General features: G+C 41.9%; 2 protein-coding genes across 3 annotated transcripts in view; both read left to right on the forward strand.

Annotated features, from left to right (window-relative positions):
* tmpoa (thymopoietin a) overlaps positions 1-25,055 on the forward strand; it is a 241,705-nt gene that overhangs the window by 98,565 nt on the left and 118,085 nt on the right. The gene's annotated exons all lie outside the window — the stretch shown is intronic.
* Positions 10-21,983, forward strand: recql (RecQ helicase-like). Of its 2 annotated transcripts, XM_084050067.1 has the most exons (16): positions 10-262; positions 559-636; positions 2,305-2,544; positions 8,448-8,627; positions 9,677-9,783; positions 10,944-11,142; positions 11,697-11,863; positions 12,747-12,828; positions 13,316-13,464; positions 13,596-13,713; positions 13,990-14,128; positions 15,503-15,594; positions 16,369-16,585; positions 16,981-17,110; positions 20,189-20,341; positions 21,846-21,983. In XM_084050067.1, exons 2-15 carry the CDS (start codon positions 615-617, stop codon positions 20,297-20,299), a joined length of 1,953 nt encoding a protein of 650 aa, XP_083906193.1. In that variant the 5' UTR covers positions 10-262; positions 559-614; the 3' UTR covers positions 20,300-20,341; positions 21,846-21,983. The 2 variants fall into 2 exon arrangements, with proteins under 2 accessions (XP_083906193.1, XP_083906194.1); XM_084050068.1 differs by having other exon boundaries at positions 10-636.

A 25,055-nucleotide genomic window follows, 5' to 3' on the forward strand; every position in this document is an offset into this window, starting at 1 on the left:
TATTTGTCCCTAACCAAGGAAGGTATCTTCCTTGTCCCTGAACATGTTTTGTTCCAGGGAGCGCCATTCCAGATTTGTGTTAGAATGTTTCAAAAAATCTTCCAAATATTTGAAGCTTGTTTTCATAGACCCTGTTGGTTGCTTATTTCTCTCACAAAACCTGGCAACACATGTGTGCCGCTGTCTAGCAACCGTGTTTAGATCTGAATACACAAGAGAAGAGAGACAAGAAAAGGAGAGTGTATTCAAAGCTGAAAGAAAGGTGATGTATTTTTTGTGATAATTTCTTAATTGAAATGCTACCAAAGGGCTATAGTTTCTTAAAGAGCATGATTAAATTATTGACTTTGTTTTAAAGTTTGCGGTACAATATCCCAAAACGTGCTAGCTTAGCTTTTCCGTGTATACAATGAATGAAGCATTCTGTCATGTTATAGTAAGTTACAGTTACCAAACTGCTGAAGTACCAAAGTTAACGTTTAATAGCCAAGAAACCCTCCTCTTCATTAACTCATAAACGTAATATAAATCATATAATTAAAACGTTGTTTCCTTAAGAGAACCACCAGCATCTATGATTATCTGCAAGGTGCCTTGGTGAATCGGTCTGAAATATGGAAAGTGACAGCAATAATGGTAAGTTTATCTCAAAACCACTCTCAATGATATGTGTGTCTGTGTGTGTGTGTGTGTGTGTGTGTGTGTGTGTGTGTGTGTGTGTGTGTGTGTGTGTGTGTGTGTGTGTGTGTGTTATTGTGTATTTTACACACACACAATTATTTTGAAGTTCATACTCGTCCTTATTGTGATGTTATTGTCTTTTGTGTGAGGAGAATAACGTCACTTCATAGGGACAGGCACATTACTTGTACACGGCTATACCCCAGAGGAGGCAGGGCCCCCCTGTGTGCATGAGAGAGAGAGTGGATGTGGGAAGAAAGTGATCATTAGCTGTGGACCTGTGAGCCACAAGGGATAAGTACCTGTGGAGGTGTCAGACAACCTCCTGTCAGTTCTGGGTCCCATAGTAATCACATTACAATCCCTGGAGGAGAGTTCCTGCTCCACATTTTAAGCTACTCGTAGAATCAGAATCAATTTTATTTGGCACATCACAGTTTTACAGGTGTAGAGCAAGTAGGTAAAATTATTTGTTTCTCTGTGTGCGTGCTCCATCATTTTGTTGTATTCTGTGAGGACGAGAGAGCACAGAGGTAGAGTGAGAGCAAAGGGAAAGATTTAATAGAACTATAGGCTACTAGATCCGTCCTGTGCTTGTCTTGTCAGTCACACGCAGCTTTGTCGATGCTAGTTGCTATATTTTAGTTGTCGGCTAGTAGTATAGAAATAAAACTAAGAAATGGCACTGATATGCTTAAAGTTATATGTAACTTTTCCCTATGTACAAAGCAATAAATTTAATATATATATTTGACCAATACCAATCATTTCCCTCTGTACAAGCAGTTATCAGCCACTGGAGTAGTGTGGTGGCGTTTACCTGCAAAAACACATTGCCCTACCGCTGTACAGAATATTGGTATTTTCACTGCATGTTTTTCGTATATGGGGACGTTTTTTGGACAGTGAAAACACCCAAATACAGTGAGTACAGAGTAAGAACAGATTTTCAAGTTAAGAACACATTGGGATGCGGCGCATCTGCATTAACTTGAAGATCAGTACTTTTTGTCTAGCGACACTCAGTGGTGGAAAGTAACTAAGTACATTTACTTAAGTACTGTACTTAAGTAAAATTTTGAGGTATTTGTACTTTACTTGAGTATTTCCATTTTACAATACTTTTACTTCTACTCCACTACATCTCAGAGGCAAATATTGTACTTTTACTCCACTACATTTACTTGAAAACTTTAGTTACTAGTTACTTTTCAGATATAAACTATGATATACTGTAATGAAACATACATTAACCACTTTAGCCCTATTTTATACCTAGGCTATTTGAAAATAGCCGATCTACAAGCTCACAACGCGTCGCATCGCGACGCGTTGTGGGCTTGTAGATCTGCTATTTTCAAATATTTAGTACTTTTACTTTTGGTACTTCAAGTACATTTTGATGCCAATACTTTTGTACTTTTACTCAAGTACATTTTTAATTCTGAACTTTTACTTGTAACAGAGTATTTTTATATTGCAGTATTGGTACTTTTACTTAAGTAAAGAAGAATTTGAGTACTTTTTCCACCACTGCACTCATGTGATGTGATATGAGTCTTTAAAAGGTATTATGGCATTGCTGTATATAAATGTCGTTAACACTGTGTTTTGACACTTTAGACGTGCAGGCGGAGCTGGACTCGGTGGAGGCTGATCTTCAGGTTGTGGAGCTGGAGATCGCAGAACTCCTGGAGAAGCAGGTTGAACTGAATGTCCGCAGGAAGAGCCTTCTGCGCAGGCTGGAGGAGGCCTGTGATGCTGCCCAGCCCTCAGGGTCCGCCTCTTCAGCATCTTCATCCAAGTCATCTGGAGCCGAGCCGGCGATGACCAAGCAAGAGCTGAAACGCTATGATAATCCTGGTGAGACAGTGGTTCTTCTACTACAACCTTTTCATGTCAAGGACCCCCAAATTAATAGGTATATTTGGCCACGGACCCCCATCGGAAAATATTTTCTGCCAGGGACTCCCATGCAAAATTTGTGTTTCAAAAATATTCCAAATGTATTACATTTTTGTTTGCGTGTCCCGTGTCGCTCCCAATGCTCTCTCCATGTTTGCCATCTTTTAATTGTATAGAGTATACCAGTCAAAGGCTCATTAAATGGCCCCAAAAAACCCAAGGCGTATGGTGATCGAAACAAAATGATTTAGTCACGAGAGGCTAAATCGCTGAACATTTAGTAAAAAAAAAGGACATCCTGTATAAATGTAAAATGAGAAAATGAAATACTTTGAATCCTGTTAAGTGCTGAACAAATAAGGCTATTACAGTAGAGTTGAAGGATATTGTACATGACAGCATGAATGTACTATGTACTGAAGCAAGGTGTTTGAATCCTATGTAGACATAAGAAGCGCAAAATATACACTGGGTGAAAAAGGTGATATACCTGGATACATGGGCAAGGCATACACCCACCTAACATAAATGATAGGTGGGAGTTTTTCAATGAATGCGGGAGAGGACTGTTTACCTTAAAATGCCTTTAAGATACCTGTATATGCGTCTCTCTTTTCTCTGCTTGGGAATCTTCCTTACACATGTAAATTAGAGGTTTGTTCAAACAATGGGAGGTGTGGGGTTCATAGAGGGGGGGGGGGGCAGAGAGAGAGAGAGAGAGAGAGAGAGAGAGAGAGAGAGAGAGAGAGAGAGAGAGAGAGAGAGAGAGAGAGAGAGAGAGAGAGAGAGAGAGAGAGAGAGAGAGAGAGAGAGAGAGAGAGAGAGAGAGAGAGAGAGAGAGAAGAGAGAGAGAGAGAGAGAGAGAGAGAGAGAGAGAGAGAGAGAGAGAGAGAGAGGAGAGAGAGAGAGAGAGGAACACAGACTTTGCACAATTACTGATTAAACAACAATGAGTGATGAATGACACACACACACACACACACACACACACACACACACACGCACACACACACACACACACACACACACACACACACACACACACACACACACACACACACACACACACACACACACACACACACACACACACACACACACACACACCAGGTCTTGGGTCTAAATCTCATCTACTGTGCACAGTGGTTTAACTACTGATACTTTCTCTTTTTCACAATCCAAGGACGCAACTCTAGCCTGGTAAACCCTCCCTCCAGAAATCTCATTTCCATTTCACTCCAGAAATCAAATGGAAATGAGATTTCTGGAGGGAGGGTTTACCAGGCTAACGCAACTCGGGAGTTGGGTCCAAGCGGGGTACCTCAAAGCTTGAGTTGCTAGAACACCACTTATTGATACTTTTACTAAAGCAAAACAGTTGATTGTTCCACCAATGTCCACCAATGTCCCTGTTTAGAAATGATTGAATAAACACTAATAACCAAGGTTACTGTAGTAACAGAGGTCCTCTCTGTTACACAAGGTGCTGTACAACAAACAGTGGTGTGACTAAGTACATTTACTCAAGTACTGTACTTAAGTACAATTTTGAGGTCATTTTACATTACTGAAGTATTTCCAATCGTCTATACTTTTACTTACTATTTTATTTACTATTATTTGAAAACTTGAGTTACTAGTTACTTTGCAGATATAAATGATTACATTATAAAACATACATTAACCACTTTAGCCTTATTTTATACATCAACAAGCTCACACGCTATTTTCAAACGTATTAGCACTTTTACTTTTGGTACTTTAAGCACATTTTGATACCAAAATGTGTTTTTACCCATATCACAAACAAGGCTACTTCATGTGTGTTTTCGTTTGTATGTTGGGGGATAGAGATTAGATTGCATGCAGACACAACATTTGCATGATAGGTGTCGATGGTTTCAATGTTCCTATTGTTTCATGTTTCACTCCTGAGCACCGCCTCTTCACACCGTGTCTGTGAGATGGAGAGATGTCTTTGAGCCAGTGTTGCCAGGTTTTTTTATAATAAATTTGCACCAAGAATTTTATTTGAAAATAGCAGTCTGCAAGCTCACAACGAGTTGCATCACGAGTATATCTTGTATAGCTTGTATATCTGCCATTTTCAAATAGCCGATGTATACAGTAGGTAGGTTTAAAGTGCTCATGTGACCCATAATCGCTTCTATTGGGCTTGTTTTTCTAGACCTGCTTGCTTGTTTCTCTCACAGAATCTGGCAACCCTAGCCACAGCACGGGGGCGTGTATTAGCCAAGGCACCAAGTTGGCTTTACAGGATAGCAGTTTGTTGTTAGAGAACTCTGCTTGGAAACTATTAACTGCATGATGAATTTGTTTAATTTGTGAGTGAAATGGCAACAAACACGAGTAGAGATTTATTTTATGCATCGGGTGCTGCTTCGAGTCCTCGCAGACGCCAGCCTTCGACTCCGAGAAGAACAGAATTATTAGGTGGTCCTCTTAGCTGGTCGAGAGCAACGCTGCTCGGGATGATGCTTTGTCTACGCTGCTGCCTCTGCCTGCACCAAAAAGCAAATAACATCAACCTTGCGGTAAGTGAAATTATGTCTGACTATATGGGCCCTGTGTCTACTATCTAGAAAATACTTTGTATGAGTTGCTTGTAGAAAAATAAGTGTAACTAATGTTCTGGTAGGCAAACGGAAGGCTCACCCCAAAACACGATCGCCCCCATTTTAGGGGGAATACCAGGTAGAGATTTTATCGGATATGTGCCGGATTTGCGCCCGGGTGACTGTGTTTGGGGCGAGCGTTTTGGTATTCCTTTGGTGGTTTGCCAAAAGCATTGATTTCCTCAAATTTACCTTTTATAATCATGCTGTTTACAGGAGGCTGTGAGGCGTCTACACAACTCGGAGAAGAATAACCACAAATTCAATCCAAAAGAAGTGTAAGTAACCAAATTCAACTATATCACAATCATGCTTTAGTAAGAGGGGAGACCAAGCCCCACCAATTTGATTTGTGGTGGGGGATAGTGGGGGGAGGTAGGCCTGTGGATTGAGTTCCTGTCCTGGTGAAATGTTTTAACTGATAAAAAAAATGCACATGACTAAAAACTAACACGGTTCTTCTCTTCCAACAGGGCAAATTCTCCACATAATATTGATGTTGCAGCTCATCTTTTAGGAGAACTAAGCATTAGTTTCTGTAATGTTGATCCTGTTTTTATAAAAGGTAAGCGCACATGCATAATACACTCACAGTATTCACATAAGCTATTTGCATCTTAATAGAGTGGGCTAGACCTGCAGAAAACAGCAAACCTGTATTTCTTATTGTAGCCTACTTACAGGGCATTGTTTTGTCTTTTTGTATTCAAAGACCCCTGTGTTATAATTGAAAGCACACTTATTTTGACTTATTTTGGCCTCACTCACACAGTTAAAACTATTTCTTAGTTTTGTGTTTTAATTGTAATTCTATTTTTTTATGTATTTTTTTTTTTTTACAGTTGTTTGAGGGCAGGAGATCCGTGTTGAGGCCTGGTGAGGAAATTCTCTGGAACAGTACTGCAACCAAAGAGCTCATGTCTGATGAGGAAGATGGCTTCGAAGATGGTTTGCCAGCATGGACCTCCACCAGGAAGAAGTTCAGCGCTTTCGAAGCTGTGCAAGGAGCTCCAGGAAAGAAGACCCCCAGGACCTTGTTCCATACGCTTGTAGATCGGCTATTTTCAAATAGCCAATGTACTGTCATTTTTTTGGCCTTGTTTTCATAGAACTGGCTGCTTATTTCTCTCACAACATCTGTCAACATCAAACGTTGTGCCGTTTCCTCTGCTGTAACTGTTTACATGGAGACGGGACGTTCAGCTTTTTCAAACTTTTCCACCCTGGAAGGAGGTTTCACTTGGTAACGGATTCAAGTCCCGCAAACACCGTTGCTGTGTAAACGGACGGCACATTTTATACTTTATTTTGCCGTTTTCTGTAGAGACCGTTGTCGTGTAAACTGCATTAATCCGGCTGCCATCAGGCTGCTGAATGAGGCATGAGCCTCGTTCAGCCGCCTGATGATAGGCGGTACTGTCTAGCTGGTCTCGGACCTTTTGCACTTCCTTGGACCAAACTGTGGAGTACACAAGTATAAGTGACTTTTTCCCCATTTTTCCCTCATGCCACTACTTGCTGACTACCAGTGTCAGTCTACTTTATGTGGATTATGCGGTCGACACACACTGACATTTTGCACCTTAATCCCATGTATAAAGCACTTGACTTTTGTCTTGTATTGTGTTTTTTTCCCCCTAAGCACCTTAACTAACGTCCATAAGTATATCATGCACAGTATAAATTGCTGCTATCTTCACGCACACATCTTATCTCAGGTACTAGTGTAAATATGAATATGTAGACACAAATTTCACCCACTTTTTTTTACTTAAACCAGTGATGTGACAATAAACCTGATTCTGATTCAGAATCTTTGAATATATATTTTTAGACTCAAATCTTTGCTTCTGGGGTCCCTTTGAAACATTTGATTTTATCTGTGTGCTCCTGTTCCATTGTTTTGTATAAATATATATTTTTAATCAATAAACATAATTACATGAGTTAAGCCTATTTGTCTTTCTATTTTGCTTGATTGTTTGTGTGTGTGTATATGTGCATATATATATAAAATAATTAATTAGAGGGGGGGGACAAGCCACCGCCCCTGGGGGGGGGGGGGGGGGGGGGTATAAACCAGGGGGGTTATGCCAGAATTAGCATGCAAAATTGTGGGGTGGGTGGGTGGGGTTATAAGCCACAGCTTCCAATCAAATGTAGTTTTCTGCACATGCTCAGAAGTGGTTGGGGTGGAAGGGTGAGAGGGGTGGGAGGGGTGAGAAGGAGGGGAGGGGTGTGTGAGGTCCTTGCTGGCAGACACCATAGGGGGTAAATGCAAATGAAGGTCTCAGAAATGGTACATACAGCTGAATATGTGGGAGGTATGTGGGAGGTGGTACATTAATGAATGAGGGCAGCATACACACACATACTCCCTTAAGTATCAGGGGTATGCCTAAGGAATACCCTCCCAAAATCATTGCTTTTCACCCAGTGATAGCCTCCCGAAACAATGCAGCCAGATTTAGATCCTGTGTAAATTCAAGCATGAAGCACCATTCAAGCACCATTTATAGCATGGCATACCAAGTGCTGAAGCCAGGTATTTAAATCCTATCCCTAACATAATGGTGTGTTTGGCCAGACCTCTTCTACTCCCAAAGTCATGAATACCAGTAGAAATGCTTATGATGACTTGTTATGACAGTTTTTAATTTCATGACTAATTTAACCCATTGAGACCTGAAGCCGATTCTACATGTCTCCTAAATCTCAACAGTATTCTGAAAAACCTATATTTCTATATCAGTGGTGCTCAATCTTTTTCACGTCAAGGACCCTCAAAATTATATGTATTTGGCCGCGGACCCCCATCAAAATATTTTGTTCCAGGGACCCCCAGAAGCAAAGATTTGAGTTTAAAATGTTCGCTTTAGAAATATATGTATTCAAAGATTTGCACACATTTTCACGATTTTTCAAAAATAGCAGATCTACAAGCTCGTAGCGCGGCACTCGGTGCCGCGCTATGAGCTTGTATATCTGCTATTTTTGAATAGCCCAAAGTGTAAAATAATGCTTTTTAGCTCAAATCTAAAAATGACACAGTTCCAGGTCTTAATGGGTTAATAATTAATATAATAATAGCTAATCATTTATTTCATTTCATATACCAGTCAAATAAAGGCTCAGAAAAAAGCCCCCGAAAATCAGTGAATCTGTGAATGTTATAGCCCTTCTGTGCTTTTATCTTGAACGTTATAAATCTACTTTACGCTGTAGACTTTGCTTGGTCCAAGGACCTGGAGCAACATCTGAAGGATTCCTTCCAGCTGTCCAAGTTCCGCCCTCTCCAGCTGAGGGCCATCAACATGAGCATGGACGGCAGGGACCTGTTCCTCGTCATGCCTACAGGACGAGGGAAGAGCCTCTGTTACCAACTCCCTGCTCTCTGCTCACTGGGTACTGTACATTTATGGCTCTGTTCCCCTACATGATCTGCTCACAGGGTACTGTACATTTATGGCTCTGTTCCACTACATGAGTGGTTCTCAAACATTTTCATGTCAAGGACCCCCAAAATGATATGTATTTGGCTGCGGACCCCCCCCATCTCAAAAATATTTTGTGCCAGGGATTTTTCAAAAACAGCAGATCTTCAAGCTCATAGCGCGGCACTCGCTATGAGCTTTTATATCTGCTATTTTTGAATAGCCAAAGTATAAAATATGGTTAAAGTGGTTAACATGATTGTGACGCCATATTAACCCGTTTTGCTGGGGACCCCTTGGTAACCCCCCCAAGGACCCCTGGGGGGGTCCCCGGACCCCACTTTGAGAACCAATGCACTACATGATCTGCTGGATGTGTTTCCTTACTCAGAACTTATATTTTCAAAAATGTTTTTGCAAATAGCCGATCTACAAGCTCGCAACGTTATGAGACGCGCTGTGAGCTTTTATATCGGCTATGTTTTTGCTCGTTTTTTTTTATTACGTACCTCGACCGTGGTTCGGGTTATTATAACCCATTTCGACTTGACTTCAATTCTAAAAACGCTTTCTAAATCCTGACCTGGTTTTCAGAAAAACTTTTTATTCAAAGAATACAAAAAAAAAGTGTCCTGGATTGAAAAGTATAACACCGTATACTGTAGGTTTAACAGGTCTAATAATAGAAATGAAAACAAAAAACCATCACAGAACGTCAGGGCTTCTGGAAAGTTTCAGGTTAGTGAAGGTTCTGGGCTACCCTTTGTAGTGGAAAATAGCTTTTAGACACAGTTTACATTACATCCTAGATGTAATGCCTCAATGCACTCGCACACCACTTTCACACTTCAATGAGTCATCATGTTTGTTCTGCGGTAATGTAGCAGGCTTACTTTAACCACTTATGAGCCCTATTTTATGCGGTGAGGCGGTGTCACACGACGAAAATAGCTGAGCTTACAGGCTCATACTGTAATGTGTTATGAACTTGTCGATCGGCTGTGTGTTTGTGTGTGTCAGGTTTTACTTTGGTTGTCACTCCCTTGGTGTCACTGATGGAGGACCAGATCATGTCTCTAACGTCCATCGGTGTGCCGGCCGTCACACTCAATGCTTCTAGCAGCAAGGTAACTTTTCACAGCCATATTCCCCGATCCTTTGTTTCGTCTGGATTTCTTCCTTTATTTTAACCCATTGATACCTGGAACGCATCTGTGTCACTTTAGATGTCTTTGGCTATTCAAAAATAGCAGATATACAAGCTCATAGCGCGGCACCGAGTGCCGCACTATGAGCTTGTAGATCTGCTATTTTTGAAAAATCTTGAAAAAGAAAATTTTAGATTTTTTTCCAAAAAGTGTTAGGATTTCGATTTTTTAAAAGAATGGCCTCAGGTCTTAATGGGTTAATGACAGAATTTTCTGCCAAACATGAATCGCATGTTGCTTGGCCTCTAACACTATTTGTCCCAGCGGATTCCTCGGGTCCCAACAGCCGCAACCCCGTACTTGCAACCACACTTAAAACGTCCCCAAATTGTACCTTTCTAGTTAAAATATAGATAGACAGATTTCTTCTTGGAGACATTTATGTTTTGTTTTATACATTTAGATTTTGCAGACACATTACTGTCATATCTTAATAAAATGTTGCTTTTAGCAAGCACAAATAATTATGTGCCAATTAAGCTTTATTAATAAGTTCACAATATGCAACACATTTAAATTTTAAAGTAAGATTTCATTAATTGAATATTATATTAAGCATTTCATATGACTTTTATGTACTCGTTAGCTTCTAGTCTTTAACTCATTCCCTGCCTAGAACGACTAAAACGACTTCTGTCCCATAAGCCATGCCTGCCTAGAACAACTAAAACGACTTTTTTTTAAACATAAAAAAAAAAAATTGACCCAAAGACCAAGGAGATATGATTTTTCGAAGATCTAGACTCCCATCCACTTCCTTGTTAACTTAAAACTTAAAAATTCTGTATCTCGGCTCCTGAGTACTTCTTTTTTTCAATGAAAAATCTTCGCAGTGGGCAACGCGGCCAGAAATAATTCAGGCAGTGAATGAGTTAAAGCTGAAAACGTGTTCCTTTTATTTATTTTATATATCAGTATGAGATTTTTTTATTTTATATATCAGTATTACATTTATCTTGGTATTTTCAGACTATCTTGGTATTTTCAGACTATCTTGGTAAGATCAGACTTTGTCTGATCTTCTGTCTAAGAGATTTTCACTGGAAGAGATTTTCAAAACATCTTTGTTGTCGTTCCAGGAACACGCTAAGATGGTCCTGGCTGGAATGACCGACACGAACGCTCCCTTCAAGCTGCTGTACGTGACTCCAGAAAAGATAGCCAAGAGCAAGCTGCTCATGTCTCGGCTGGAGAAGGCCTACAACGCAAACCGCCTCAGTCGCATAGCTGTGGACGAGGTGCACTGCTGCAGCCAGTGGGGCCATGACTTTAGACCTGGTACAGTATTCTTTTATTTTAGATTCTCCCACAGTCAATATGGGGGATTTATGTAGTTGAATGTTTGGTATTATGCATGAAAAAAACATTTTACAGAGGTGTCATTGTCAATGTACTGCAAATGGAAACAAGTATAGTTCATGGCCATTAGGAATGTGATGATGATAAAAAAAAGTTGCGATTAACGATATTATTGCGATAATGTACATAATGCTTAAAACTCCTAAAATGGCACTTTTGTTAACCACTTGCACCCCAGCATCCATATTCTGGGGGGAACAAAAATAGCAAGATGTACAAGCTCACAATGCAGTGCGTTGCAGCGTGTTGTGAGCTTGTACATCTTGCTATATTCCGCGAAGAGATCTGGTCTAGACGGAAAGTAGCGGTACAGAGCCAACTCAGGTCCAGTGTATGACAGACAATTTCACGATACATTAAAATCTCCGCGATGTGATTATTTGTGAGTGTTTTCTATCGCGATAAACGCTAACAGCGAGTACCGCCCCATTCCCTACTGTCCATAGACGTGTTGATTCTCTCTTCTTGTCCAGACTATAAACTGTTGGGCATCCTGAAGAGGCAGTTCCCCAACGTCCCGCTGCTGGGGCTGACGGCCACGGCCACCAGCAGCGTTCTGAAGGACTGTCAGAAGATCCTGTGTGTGCCTCAGCCAATCACCATCACCGCCTCCTTCAACAGAACCAACCTCTACTACGAGGTGAGCTCTGCTGTGGCTGCAACCATAGTCCATGCACAAACACCACGCCTGTGTGCCACCTGCCTGCGATGCACAAAAAACACACAGTAGTCTACTCACTGTACTGTCTATGCAAATGAGCAATTACATCAATAATCAATTGTTGATTCACCTTATCGATCAATCATCAATGAATTGATAAGCGGAGATTTTCCTGAGAACCTGTATTTACCATTTCTAGTACCAACTGCTTAGTAGCACCTGGCTGAGATAGAGACAATGCTGAAAATACTGGTGTTTAAATGAACGAAACAACGATTGTCCCTGTAAACAGTTTTTACATTAATAATTGTCAACTATAAGAAATGTATATGAATAGTAACCTCAGCAGAATGTTCAATTAAGTTATTAATTTATACATGTTTAACGATCGATTAATTGAGAGTTGATTAAATGTTTACATCCCCAGTCCAAACCATTGGTTCTCAAACTTTTTAATTTTGGTATTCATTAGGCCACGGACCCCAAAAACTCTGCAAGCTTACAAATGTCCAGAGTTCCAGATATGGGTCCATTTGGTCTATCAAACTATCAATAATTTTAGCTGGGGACCCCCTGGAACGCTCTCAAGGACCCCGGATCCACTGGTCTAAACAAGTGGTTCTCAAACATTTTCATGCCAAGGACACCCTCAAATTGTTAGTGTATATTTGGCCGTGGACCCCTATCTGAAGATTTTGTACCAGGAATCCCCAAGATCTATGTTAAAAAGGTTGCGACGAGTTTGGAGATTTGGTGTAGAGAGGAAAAGAGTGCACAGAGTCGTCTCTTCTACTAAGAATAGAGGGTTAAGTCTTTAATATTTACATGTCTGATACTGAACACAGATTTGTTTGTTTCTCAGGTTCGACAAAAGGACTCCAATAACGATGTGGCCATTAGCGACATCTCGTCACTGATCATGAATCGATACAAGGATCAGTCAGGTACTGTGGCAGTACTAACTTAAAGTAGCTCTGGTCAATAGCGTTGGCGTGTTCTCTTTAATGCTACAACAGGGACTATGTATTTCCTCACTACTCACTGAAACTAAGACTTGTACAGTAGGTTGATGAAAGCCTTTTCTCAACTTTTGGAAGATAATTATTATAAAATAAAATAAAATCCAACTTAAACTTATATTCACTCAATCCTGCCATGTACAGTACAGATCCGGTCAATAGAAAATGCCATTGGATTTTACACAACAATAAGGAAATCCGTAGTCCTTGGCATAGTGTTAGGGAGAACTCGCTAACGCTCTGGACAAAAGGCTCTAATCAAAAATCAGATCTTTCAAATTTATCTTATACATCTATATACTTTATTTACACAATGCCATATTTCAATCCATGTTTTGTAGTTCAACACACAGTCATATAAAAATGGCTCCTAAAAGCTGTGTTTTTATTCTCTTTTTTTTCATTGTGGCAGGCATCGTATACGTGTTCTCCCAGAAGGATGCGGAGGTGGTGTCGTCAGACCTTCAGAAGCAGGGCATCCTGGCTTTTCCCTATCACGGCAACATGTTACCCGAAGACAAGTCTCGAGTTCACCGCAAATGGACCTCCAACAAGATCAAAGTACTCTCTCTGCAACCACACACCAGGGTTATCTTACAATAAATGCGTGAAATCGATGTATCTCTGTACTTGCGTACGCATGTCTGAGCGTCCTCCTGTCATTCATGTATCTCTGTGTGTTTGTCCTTCAGGTGGTGGTCGCCACGGTGGCATTCGGCATGGGCATCGACAAGCCTGACGTTAGATTTGTCATCCACCACACCATCAGCAAGTCCATCGAAAACTACTACCAGGAGAGTGGACGGGCAGGTAGGCACACATTATTGCCGAGAAGTATTTTTTGAGTTGCTTCTACTGGATCTTTAATATGCAATTACGTATGCAGTATGTTCTGTAACATACCAAAAATAGCTGATCTATCGCGTCATTGACGCGTCGAGAGCTTGTACATTGGCTATTTTTGTCATACAACAAAGTATAAATTAGACTAGTTACTTGTTTGAGGCCTTTCTTTATTGAGATTGTGGAGATCTGATTTCTTATCTCATTATCTCTCTCGGCCTCTGACCTGCCCCCGGTGTCCAGGCAGAGACGATCGTCCGGCCGACTGCATCCTATACTTCGGTTTCGCCGACATTTTTAGGATCAGCACCATGGTGGTGATGGAGAACGTGGGCCAGAAGAAGCTGCTCCAGATGGTGGACTACTGCCAGAATGTGGACAGGTAGCATACACGCATGCATATTACTATCCATGTCTCGAGGTTACGTCAAAAGCAATTTTTCATTTAAAACCTTTTTTGTTGGTGCCATTTTTAACCCCAACCCCTAACCGTAAAGGCCAAATGCACAATCTTAACGCTGACCCCTACCTAATGCTTTTACTAATGAGTGTATAATAATTGCTCTAAAAATCTTTCTTAGCCATGAAAATGACCTTTTCCCTCAAGGGGACCAGAACAAACCTCGTAAAGGCCAACTATGGCTGAAACGTTGTACCATGTAACTTGTTCTGTGTTTTATTGCGACCGTAGGTCGCACTTACTATAGAAACCTGCTCCAGGTGTCCGTCCTGTCCGTCCGTCACTCCGTCACTCCGTCACACACGTCCGTCACACTTTTGCCCTGCTCATATCTCCGCACCCGTTGCCCCGATCCATGCCAGATTTTGCACACACACTCCTTACCTGCCAAACTACACCCTCCAAGGACCCCCGGAGCTCCAGGGACCCCCAGCGGCCTCGGGGACCCCCAAGTGTAGAAAATGAGCACATGTGGACAAATTACCAAATGACCACCCCAACGGGGCTGCTCACGGGGCATTCCCGGGGACCACCCACTCCTGGTGCTCCAGAACGGATGCAAAAGTGGTGGCGCCCCCAGTGGAGGACCCCCTGCCACTGCAGCTCACATAAAATGCCACACACTCTGTGTAACACCTTGCATGTGTTCAACTTATGTCTTTGCTATGTTCTTTGCTACATGTCACTCACTGTCAAGCTGCCTCTTCAACAATAAACAACATCAAAATGAATACGCCTGTCTGCATTCTCATCAATCTCCCACTGTGCTCCCCACAACAAAATCTGTGCCAGTCGTATTTCTCAGCATTCACTCTGTTACCCATTTGCAACAGCTACACATTACACGTTTTCTGCCCACATAAACGCCACCATGTCACAGCTAACCCCACATTTAGACCACCAAACAAAACTATCCATTGCCCACACAACTAGGAACCAATCGCCGTTACAGCCCTCTTCTGTATACATGTGACCTACGGTCGCTTATCTCCCGATTAGGGAGTCTTACTGGTACTAAACTAAACACTTAGGAGCAATGCTGTTGTGCGGACTTTTATTCTTTTGAATTGTCACACTGTGTCCAGCACCAGCAACAAACTGGATGTGTGCAACCCACTGTTTTGAACCCCATACGTTTGTTTACTTTGACATTTTTGTCTCCTCGCGAATAGTAATAGAGTGTGTACTCACACACGTACTAACTGTACACACAGGCACACACACACACACACACACACACACACACCGTAAGGACATAAACATGTGTGTGAGCGTCTCTCTTGACTTGTGTTGAAGGTGTCGGCGGTCTCTCATGGCGGTTCACTTCGACGAGGTGTGGGACGATGAGGGCTGCAATGACATGTGTGATGCCTGCCGTCATGGAAAAGGTGTGCATGTGTGTGTGTCTAGGGCTGTCACGATCATGACATTTTACGCAATGATTAATTGTCACCTAACTATTTGCTATTAACGATTGAATTGCGTTTTTGGCATTAAATATTGGAACATTTAAATACAATTTTAACTACTACTGCTAGCCACTCTACCTTAATATAATTTCACTAATTAGCACCAGCTTCCCTGCGGTCAGCAGCCAGGTGTCCTTGTCTTTGACATACCAGCACCTCAAATATGAGTGCATATTTTTGCCGTTTGTCTGTTAGCAAGCCTTCCCTCAAGAATTGATTAACCTTTGGGGTGAAAATGTCAAATAATTCATTGTGCATGATTCATAATAAAGTGACTGTTAGTAAAAATAACTTGAGAACGCATTGGTTGGATTTTCATCCAACTTGGAGGGAATTTAATGATCAGTCGGCTGTAACCCTATCCCAAAGAGATGGTTAGCGTTTGGGTCCAAAAGGGTAAAGTTCAAAAGGCGTAGTGTTGGCAGAGGTATTCACTCTACTGAGTGCATTTTTGTTTTTGATTCAACCCATTAAGACCGGGAAAGCCTATACATTGTTACACGTTTAAAACCGGGAAAGCATCTGTGTCATTTTAGAGGTTGCTATGTATATAGCAACAGGATTTTTTGAATAAAAGATAAACGTTTTTCTGAAAACTCGGCCCGGGTCTAAATGGGTTAAACTGTGTGTGTCACTATTTGATCTTGATTTACTTTATTTTATTGAATGACCGTGTAATGTCCTGCACTGCAGACTGCGTCACTGTAGACATCACGCAGCATGCGCGGGACGTGCTGCAGATCGTGGAGCTGGCAGCGTCCAGCGATGAGAAGATGACTCCTCTGAAGGTGGTGGATGCGTGGACGGGGAAAGGCCCCGCCAAGCGCAGGAAGATGATCCAGATCACGTCCATGTCCCGGCTAGAGGCAGAGGCCATCATCGTCCGCATGCTGCTGCTGGGTTACCTCAGGTACTGATCAGCACCTGTGTACGTTGCTGTTTCCCAAACAGTGGGTCGGACCCATGTTTGAACCTTTAAGTAAAGTGTTACCTGGCTGGCAGTTATAATGTGCTGTTCTGATGAGCGTATAATACATTATGACCAGCGCTTAATAATAATACTTAATAGACCTTTTAATAAGTTGTTATGCATGATTATAAACATTTATAATGAGTGTTATGAAGCATTATTTAATTGCATTATAATGTATTATAAATGCACCTCATACAGTCTTACCTTAGTACATCTGCAGTAGTTACAGGTGTCAGTATTTAAATGCACTTTTCCATTACGCAATGGAACCAAATTCCCAGTTTCAAAGAACTAGATTTTGAATACCCGTTGTGTTTCTGATGGGGTCTCAGTGAGGATTTCAGCTTCACCCCGTACACCACCCACTTCTACCTGAAGGTGGGACGCAAAGCCCCCCTGCTGAAGAGCCAGAGTCACACCTTGTGCATGACAACCAGGAAGGCAGGGGCTGAATCTGCCACGGTCAGTCACACGCACACACACACACACACACACACACACAAATCTGCACCCATGAAAGGTGTACGGCAAACTCTACTGGTGGACACTGGGATTGCAATATCGATATTGGTCAATATGACCATGGAAACAGCCGGTTCTCAGATATCGTCCGATATTTCATTAACGTGCATCCCTGTGTACAACACCATCAACAGATGAGTACTGTCACAGTTAGAAAATAATAGCCAGCACTCCGAAGTCCTTCTGGTACTTTTAATTCATAGGTGCACGGACAGCATACACAGATGCGCTTTGTGAGCCGTGCACCCGGAAAACTGCATTATATACATATACAGTACTGACTGTGCTCGTTTTCGTTTTCTAGATGAGTACTGTCCTCATAGTATAGGTCAGTGGTTCTCAAACTTTTTCATGTCAAGGACCCCCAAATTGAGACTTATTAGCCCGCGGACCCCCATTTGAAAAGATATGCCAGGGACCCCCATAAGAAAAGATTTTTACGGCTCTATAGCAGTGATTTTCAACCATTTTAATTTCAAGGACCCCCAGTTTGACATGCTTTAGGCTACAGACCCCCATTTAATGGCATTTATATCTCTGGGACCCCAATTCATATTGAAAAGTCAATGTTAATCTAACTCTGAGAGTGTACAAATGGAACCAAATGGACCCGTTAGGGTCCATTTGGTTCCATTTGCACACTCTCAGAGTTACAGACCCATAAGGGTCCATTTGGTTCCTGTCCATCATTTAGCTGGGGACCCCCTGGAACCCCCTCAAGTACCCCTGGGGGTCCCCGGACCCCACTTTGAGAACCAACGGTATAGGTGACACTTCTCCACGCTTTCCAAATTAAATTGTTTTTCGTTGCTGTCGGTAAGAAAACGTATATTTAAACTTTGTCTATTTCGTAAATGAATGCCCTATTTCGACTACGATGTCGTAGCAAATAGTAGCAGAAATGGCGGATCAACAAGCCGCACTGCAAAGTGTTGCGAGCTTGTGCAATTTGCTTGTGCAATCTGCAATTTCTTCTACTTTTGCGTCGGTTTTATGACCATTTAAGTAGGTCGGGAGAGGCTTATTGTAGGTATCAGCCGATAACACAAGAGTCTGTCCCCGTTATAATGCGCTAGACCCCTGGGAGATAGATTGCTGAGGTGGGACGGCACACCTAGCACATGACTTGCTGCACCCAAGCCGTGCTACATATACGCTGAGTTGGCGGTGCCCGGGACCAAACCCATGATGATCTTGTGGTCCAAAGGCTACCCGGACACTGATGAAAAGTATAAACTAAATAATAACTACATTCGATCCCGTTCTTTTACCATTTTGTGAAAAGTAACTGTTTTTGGACATACAAGGTTTCTACCCGACAGCAACAATATGTTTTGTATTTCTTGGTGTGCTCTTGGTTGTGAAGTATTTGAAATGTGAAGTGATTTGTCCCTATCCATTCTGTTCTCGCTGTGAACCTTTCTCTAACCAGTTTCTCCTCTTTTCCAATGTGTGAGTCCATGTGTCTTCTTCCCTCCATGTAACTTTAAAATGTCTACTACTCTTCACGCATTTTCTAAATGTGTCCCCCCTCCAAAAAAAAAACATATTCCAATTCCAACAAGGTAAGTCAACAGCAAACATTTTCATGTTAAGGTCGGACCCCCAAATAAATATGTATTTATTGATTTGATTCTATTAACTAAATTCACTGGGGACCCCTTCAAGGACCCACTTCCAGTTCAGTAACCGAACAGTTGAAAGGTTTTAAGATGTTGATATGTGACCTTTACACCGTACAGAGTCATGATCCATCAATCCATGTAAGCTGTTAGACTCTCAGTGATGTATTGTGTATTCTTTATCATTGCATATTCTCTTTCTTCAGTCTTTTCAGATGCTATCATAATCCACCACCACACAAATGATAATGATCATTAGCACCATAACAAACTGCTAGACTGTAGAATGAATCCCTGTAGCTCACGTAGATTTAATACTATTCTATCTACACATGTAAAAAACAGAGAGCTCTTCATGTGTTTTTGTTGTGTGGTTTTTCATTTGATTTCTTTCTTTCTTTCTTTCTTTCTTTCTTTCTTTCTTTCTTTCTTTCTTTTTCTTTCTTTGTTTCTTTCTTCTGTTTCTTTTCTTCTTTTAGATTTGTCAACTGTCCTTTCACATCTGGATGTCAGCTGTACTTCCAACATGTTTCCCAAAAGCATCACAACACTACCGTCATCTTTTTTTCTGTTAAACTAAGGGAGTCACAGTATTGCATAGATTTACACAGCAATTTCATGAATATGAAAAATAAAGATTCCCTACTGCCTAGAATCCCTATTCTGGGGGCGAACATTCTGCAAAAATAGAAGATCTATAGGCTTGCAGATCGGCTGTTTTCAGCACAGAGATTTGGTGTAGAGGGGAAAAAAGGCCAAATACAGATCCATGGGGGACCCCAGTCAACTAAGTATATAGACCAGGTTTATTTTATTAAATGGTGTATATTAGCAGATAGTTTAAGGTATTTCTAAGAACAGAAAATGTGATATTGCGTCAAAAAATTGGTTCTACTGTTACCGGCAACCATGACAAATTGTCATGAGTGTAAAGATGCTTTTGGGAACTCTATCTGTCTACTCTGACCTCCAGACTGTAATACTATCCTTATCCCACCTTCAGTCTCCTGTTGACTGTATTCCCACGGCAGCTATTTTGTTCTTAAGTCATACCTGAGTATGACTTACAGCAGTGGTTCCCAAACAATGGGTCGGCACCCATTTTGGGGTCACAGACCCATTTTGATGGGTCGTGAGTAAATATTTTTTCCATCTCGTAATTTTTTTGTAAAATGATTGATGTAAGAATCACAGCGATGGGGAGTGTGGTCTGTGAAATCTGCTGGTGCAAAAGGCACAACACGCGGTTATGACGTAAGAGCAAAATGGCCGCCGGGTGATGTTCCTCCCGCTGGTATTTTCTAGCTACTTCCTTCACTCCATTCAGCTCTGTAGGAGGCAGGCTGTCCCAGGTAAAACAAACAAAAACAAAAGGCTTGTTGTTAATCACATACAGGTTAAAGCCTCAGGTGCGAGTGACCAGAAAAAGGCCAAAGAGCGAAAGAGAGCAGTTGAGAGTTCTGGAGCCCCCCCTGTTGCCAAGAAGGTCAAGAAAGACCTCCTCTAGGCCCCCCCTCCCTCCCCTACTCGGAAGACAAGATTGGAAAAAGTACAGTCGCCCAATTCTCTTGTTTTGTCCTACAGCTACTGGCATGGTGTTGTCTGGGTCTTCGCTTACTAACGTTTAACCACATGAACCCCAGTATCCCTAATCTGGGGGTGAACATTCGGTGAAAATAGTTGATCTACAAGCTCACAGCGTGTTGCGTTGTGAGCTTGTAGATCGGCTATTTTCAGCGAAGATAGCGGTTGTAGAGGGGGAAAAGGAGGAGGCCTAGTATAGACCACTGGGGGACTCCGGTCATCTAAGTATATAGGGTTTAAACCCTCTAGACCTAGTAAACTGGACCCGAGTTGGCGCTGTACTAGGACCGCTCCCCTCCCTGTCTACACCAAATATCTTCGCCAAAAATAACCGATCTACAAGCTCACAATGCGGCGCAACGTGACGCGTTGTAAGTGTGTAGATCTGCTATTTCTTTGGCTAATGATCCCTCCCCAGAATATGGAGTTCAAGTGGTTAAACTTGGATTAGGCCATTCAAGATGATTATTTGGGCCTGGATGATTAGCTAAAATTGAGAATAATTGTTCCTTTACCATTAAAAAAAACCTATTCTCTAACGATGCATGGTTTCATTCATACCACCGCTCCTAACCGGCGCTTTGCATAACTGTTGCTCATGGTTCCTGGTCCCATCATGCCTTGCTCTCTGTGTATGGGTCCTGTCTCTGCTCACGCATCTTTCATTAGAAAGCATGCGTCCACTAACACTGCATCGCACTAACATGACTCTGTCACTCACTGGGTGTATAGAGAGAGGTTGGCCAAATTGTTATCGCTTAGGTTCTAATCCCGACCGGCAAGTTGAGGGTAGGGCAAGTGAATCTTTTTAGTTAAATAGCTCTATATTCTGATTGTACTCATTGTTATACAGTAGAATGTTTGTTCAGTAACGGGGGTCTCCCTGTCTCTCCAGCTCTTTAGTAAAGAGAGAATGCTTTTTCAGGTCGGGATAACAATTTTATCCAATCAGAAAAGAGAACTCACACAGGATATTGGATAAACAAGTGAAATTGGAATTGTATTTTGTTTGTTAAGAGCTGGAGAGACGGGGAGTATCCTGTTACTGAACAAACACTATTGAAATGATTACTATCACAATATAGTGCTTTGTTTATTAACCAAAAAATATCACTTACCCTACCTTTAACCCAAGAGAACCTATAACTATCTCCTGTCATAATATAACCTTAGCCATGGCATCCCTATTTTGGGTAAAATAAATAATAATATTAATAAAATGTGTTTTTTTTCACAATCCTTTCACAATTATTCAACATTTCTCCAAATTGTTTGAAAATGGCTGATCCACAAGCTCACAACAGCTTGTAGATCAGTTATTTTCGGTATAGCCATAGTTAAGTGGTAACAAAGTTAATAAATAGCTTTACTTCTCTATATGCAATGCATGCAAATGGCTGTGCGGGTTATGTTTGAATGAACCACCTTTCCTGCTGTTGGCCACTGACTTGTTTTTTTTATTGTTCCAGGAGGAAACATCATCTGTCGAGGCCAATGAGAAAGAGGTAAGCATGACCTTTGACCCTGTTACGGTGGGCAGCGACAGCCCCCCGCCATCCAAACGCAAACTAATAAAGGACCAGAGGAACTTGGCCAGGAAAAAGGACTCTAACCCAATCTGTCAATTAGCGAAGCGCACAGAGAGACGGACAGACATAGTTGAGGAAAGTAGAAGCCCCAGTCATGTTGAACACATAGTTAGTGTGGACATTGAGGTTAACGTCAAAGTGAACGTAGATGGCATCGTGGGGGAACAAATGCCCCTGCCGCCAGTCAAACCCAACTCCAAAAGAAAATCCACCACCCCTCAGAGACAGAGACAGAAACCCCGTGCCTACGCGGCGGCCGCGGACGTTCCTGCTCCACCCTCGGATGCTGCACTTACTTGCGCCGGCCAGCAGAGGCCGCCCGCGTTGGTCAGCGCTCCGTCCCAGGTCTCCGTCATCTCCGAGACAGCGGTGGAGGAGCTCTCCGACCTACGGAGCTACTACAGCAGACAGCTGAGAAGGATAAACTGCATTTCCCACGAGCACCTGGGGCAAGGCTCGGAGCCCGGGGTGTTGGCGTGTATCCGGGAGCCGCTCCGGAGCCTCCGCCTGCCCCGCGGCGGGACCATCGCCCGCACCGCGCGGAACCTGTGGACTCGGGTCAGCGGCAGGCGGAAGTTGATCCACAGGTGACTATAATCACATGAATGCACTTCGGCCAAATTTGAATCATGGAACATTAAAATCCTTTCACAGATGTGCATCCAGTGGCGTGCACAGACATTTTGAGGGGCAGGTGCTCAAGTAAATTATACTTTTTTTTGTTTACTTGGTCTGCTCTTTTTTCCCTCTACACCTATACCTCTTTGCCAAAAATAGCCGATCTACAAGCCCACAACGCCTCGCAGCGCGAGGCGTTGTGGGCTTGTAGATCTGCTATTTTTGGATAAAGTTCTCCTCAGAAAAGGGATGCTAGGTTCGAGTGGTTATGGTAAAAAGAAAAATCATATCACATAAAGATTTGGCGGACCGCCTGTAGTAACTCTGAGGACCCCCTAGGGGTCCCGGACCCCCTGTTGAAGACTCCTGCTGTAAACTGAAGAAAAAGAAAACTTTTTTTTATTTTTTTCAAAAGGGCACTTCTGGTCAAGAGGGCAAAGGGCAGGTGCTCTAGCACCACTTAGAGTCTATCTGTGCACGTCCCTGTGTGCATCCATATAGCTCATATCGTCACTGTCTGGTGGAAACCTTGTTTGTCCAAAACTGTTACTTTTCAGGAAATGGAAAAAAATCCTGTGTTCCAGTGGATCCAATGTAGTTATTATTGTTTGTTAATGCTTTTCATTGGTTTAATATTTATAAAACCCACAAACATACTTATTTACTTTCACTTCAAGTGTAGGATTTGTAAAAAGCAAACAAACATGCTGTGGTAATGTGTACTGTATCCTCTTTGCCTTAGCCATACTGTACATCACTGGTTCTCAGTGGTTGTCTGGGGACCCCCAGGGGTTGTTGAGGAGATTCCAGGGGGTCCCCAGCTAAAGTTGTTAATATAACATCAAAATCAGTTTAACCACTTTAAACCTGTTCGAAAATAGCAGAACTACAAGCTCACCACGGGTCGCATCGTGATCCGTGGTGAGCTTGTAGATCTGCTATTTTCAAAAAAAGGTTGTAGATCTGCTATTTTCAACAACAAAAAAGAAATTGGGAAAGTTTTGGGGTTCCCTGGCACAAAATACCTTGGATGGGGGTCCACTGCCAAATATATATTAATTTGGTGGTCCTTGACATGAAAAGGTTTGAGAACCACTGCTGTACATATTCTGAAGAGGAATTGGTGGGAATGATGGTGACACTGAAACAGGGACTGCTGAGAATGCTGAGAATAACTCCAGGGCTATTCATTATTGGCCCAATTAAAAAGAAGTCAGTGGGCTAATTAATGGGTCGGCATTTCCATGTTTGAATTTATGTTGATGGTGAAACAAAGTCTCTTTGTAACACTTTAAAGGAAGGGGATATTTCTGTACTTGTGCATTGACGCACGGAAGATAAATTCTGTAGCAATTTATAATGAGAAAAATGGCTAGCCTACAGGTCCTGAAGTTGTGGAGGGGGAAAGCCTAATACATTGCCGCAGATGGCACTTCACGCTACTCAAGGACCTTATAATTAGAATAATTATGCACATTTGTTTCAATTGTTGTCTGAGGACATCCGTTCATTTAGGATTGTGTTTTTTTTTTATGTCAGTTTACACCAGGTTATGAGCCAAGGTTTGTGGCAAAAATAAAATTGTTATTCTTTTTTTATTAAGAATATTTTTTCCCTATATGTGCTGCTTTATTTTATTGACAACTACTTCTCTTCATACTGAGTACAAAATATGGCTAATACTTACAGTATATTTTCCCCAAATGTTTCTGGTTGATTATTTTCAAACTAAGTTTGAATTCACCTTTTTTCAAATAATAGTAGTAGTTTGGGACACTTCTATTCTGGCATTACCTGCTCTTCAGGTAATGCTTACTGATGCCATTGTAGCCCAATGCTTTCCTGCTTGACACTCAGCAACAAGGGTTGGATTGTAGGTAAGTCTTCTGCGACACTAGGTCATGTCTCACGCTAATGAAACGGGAGATATGCTCCTGATGGGCCACAAATGCTTCCCAAGGCTACTTACTTGCCTCTCTATTATGGCAAGCATGACCAAATAAACGTGAACTGTGTCATTGAATGTGCAGAAGCTTCTCTCTTCTCTAGTCTCAAAGGTTTGCTTCCATCACCTGTTGAAGCTCCATACGGTCGTTATCCAGCTGGGAGCTGCCATTCTCAGACTCGACCACTGGAGGGTGCCCAATGCTTAAGTCTGTGCTCCAGTGTTGCACAACCAAGCATAAATCAGGTATAACACTTAAATGGCGAGGACTGACGGTAGACAATAAAGTTCAGGCCTGTGTGTTCTCTGATCTGGCTCATAATCGCACCACCACATAACTGCAAACACTGCCTGGGACACAACATGACATGGTCAAATAAAGCTATTTTGCACATCTCACCGATTACAATCTTATAACTGATATAATGGTTAACTCTAATCACAAATCACTTGTTTCCTTTTGACAAAACACATTAGGATTATACAATTACAATCAGGAATACACAGACTATTCTTTTTTTTTTCTT

The sequence above is a fragment of the Gymnoscopelus microlampas genome (assembly GCF_963454915.1).
Source record: "Gymnoscopelus microlampas genome assembly, chromosome: 23".
Lineage (NCBI taxonomy): Eukaryota > Metazoa > Chordata > Actinopteri > Myctophiformes > Myctophidae > Gymnoscopelus > Gymnoscopelus microlampas.

Excerpts from the sequence above, each read along its gene's own strand:
- recql (XM_084050068.1), top strand. The coding sequence starts at position 615 with ATGGAAAGTGACAGCAATAATG. Across the intron at positions 11,143-11,696 it reads GGGCCATGACTTTAGACCTG|ACTATAAACTGTTGGGCATC; the intron begins GTACAGTATTCT and ends CTTCTTGTCCAG. Across the intron at positions 15,595-16,368 it reads TGCCTGCCGTCATGGAAAAG|ACTGCGTCACTGTAGACATC; the intron begins GTGTGCATGTGT and ends CCTGCACTGCAG.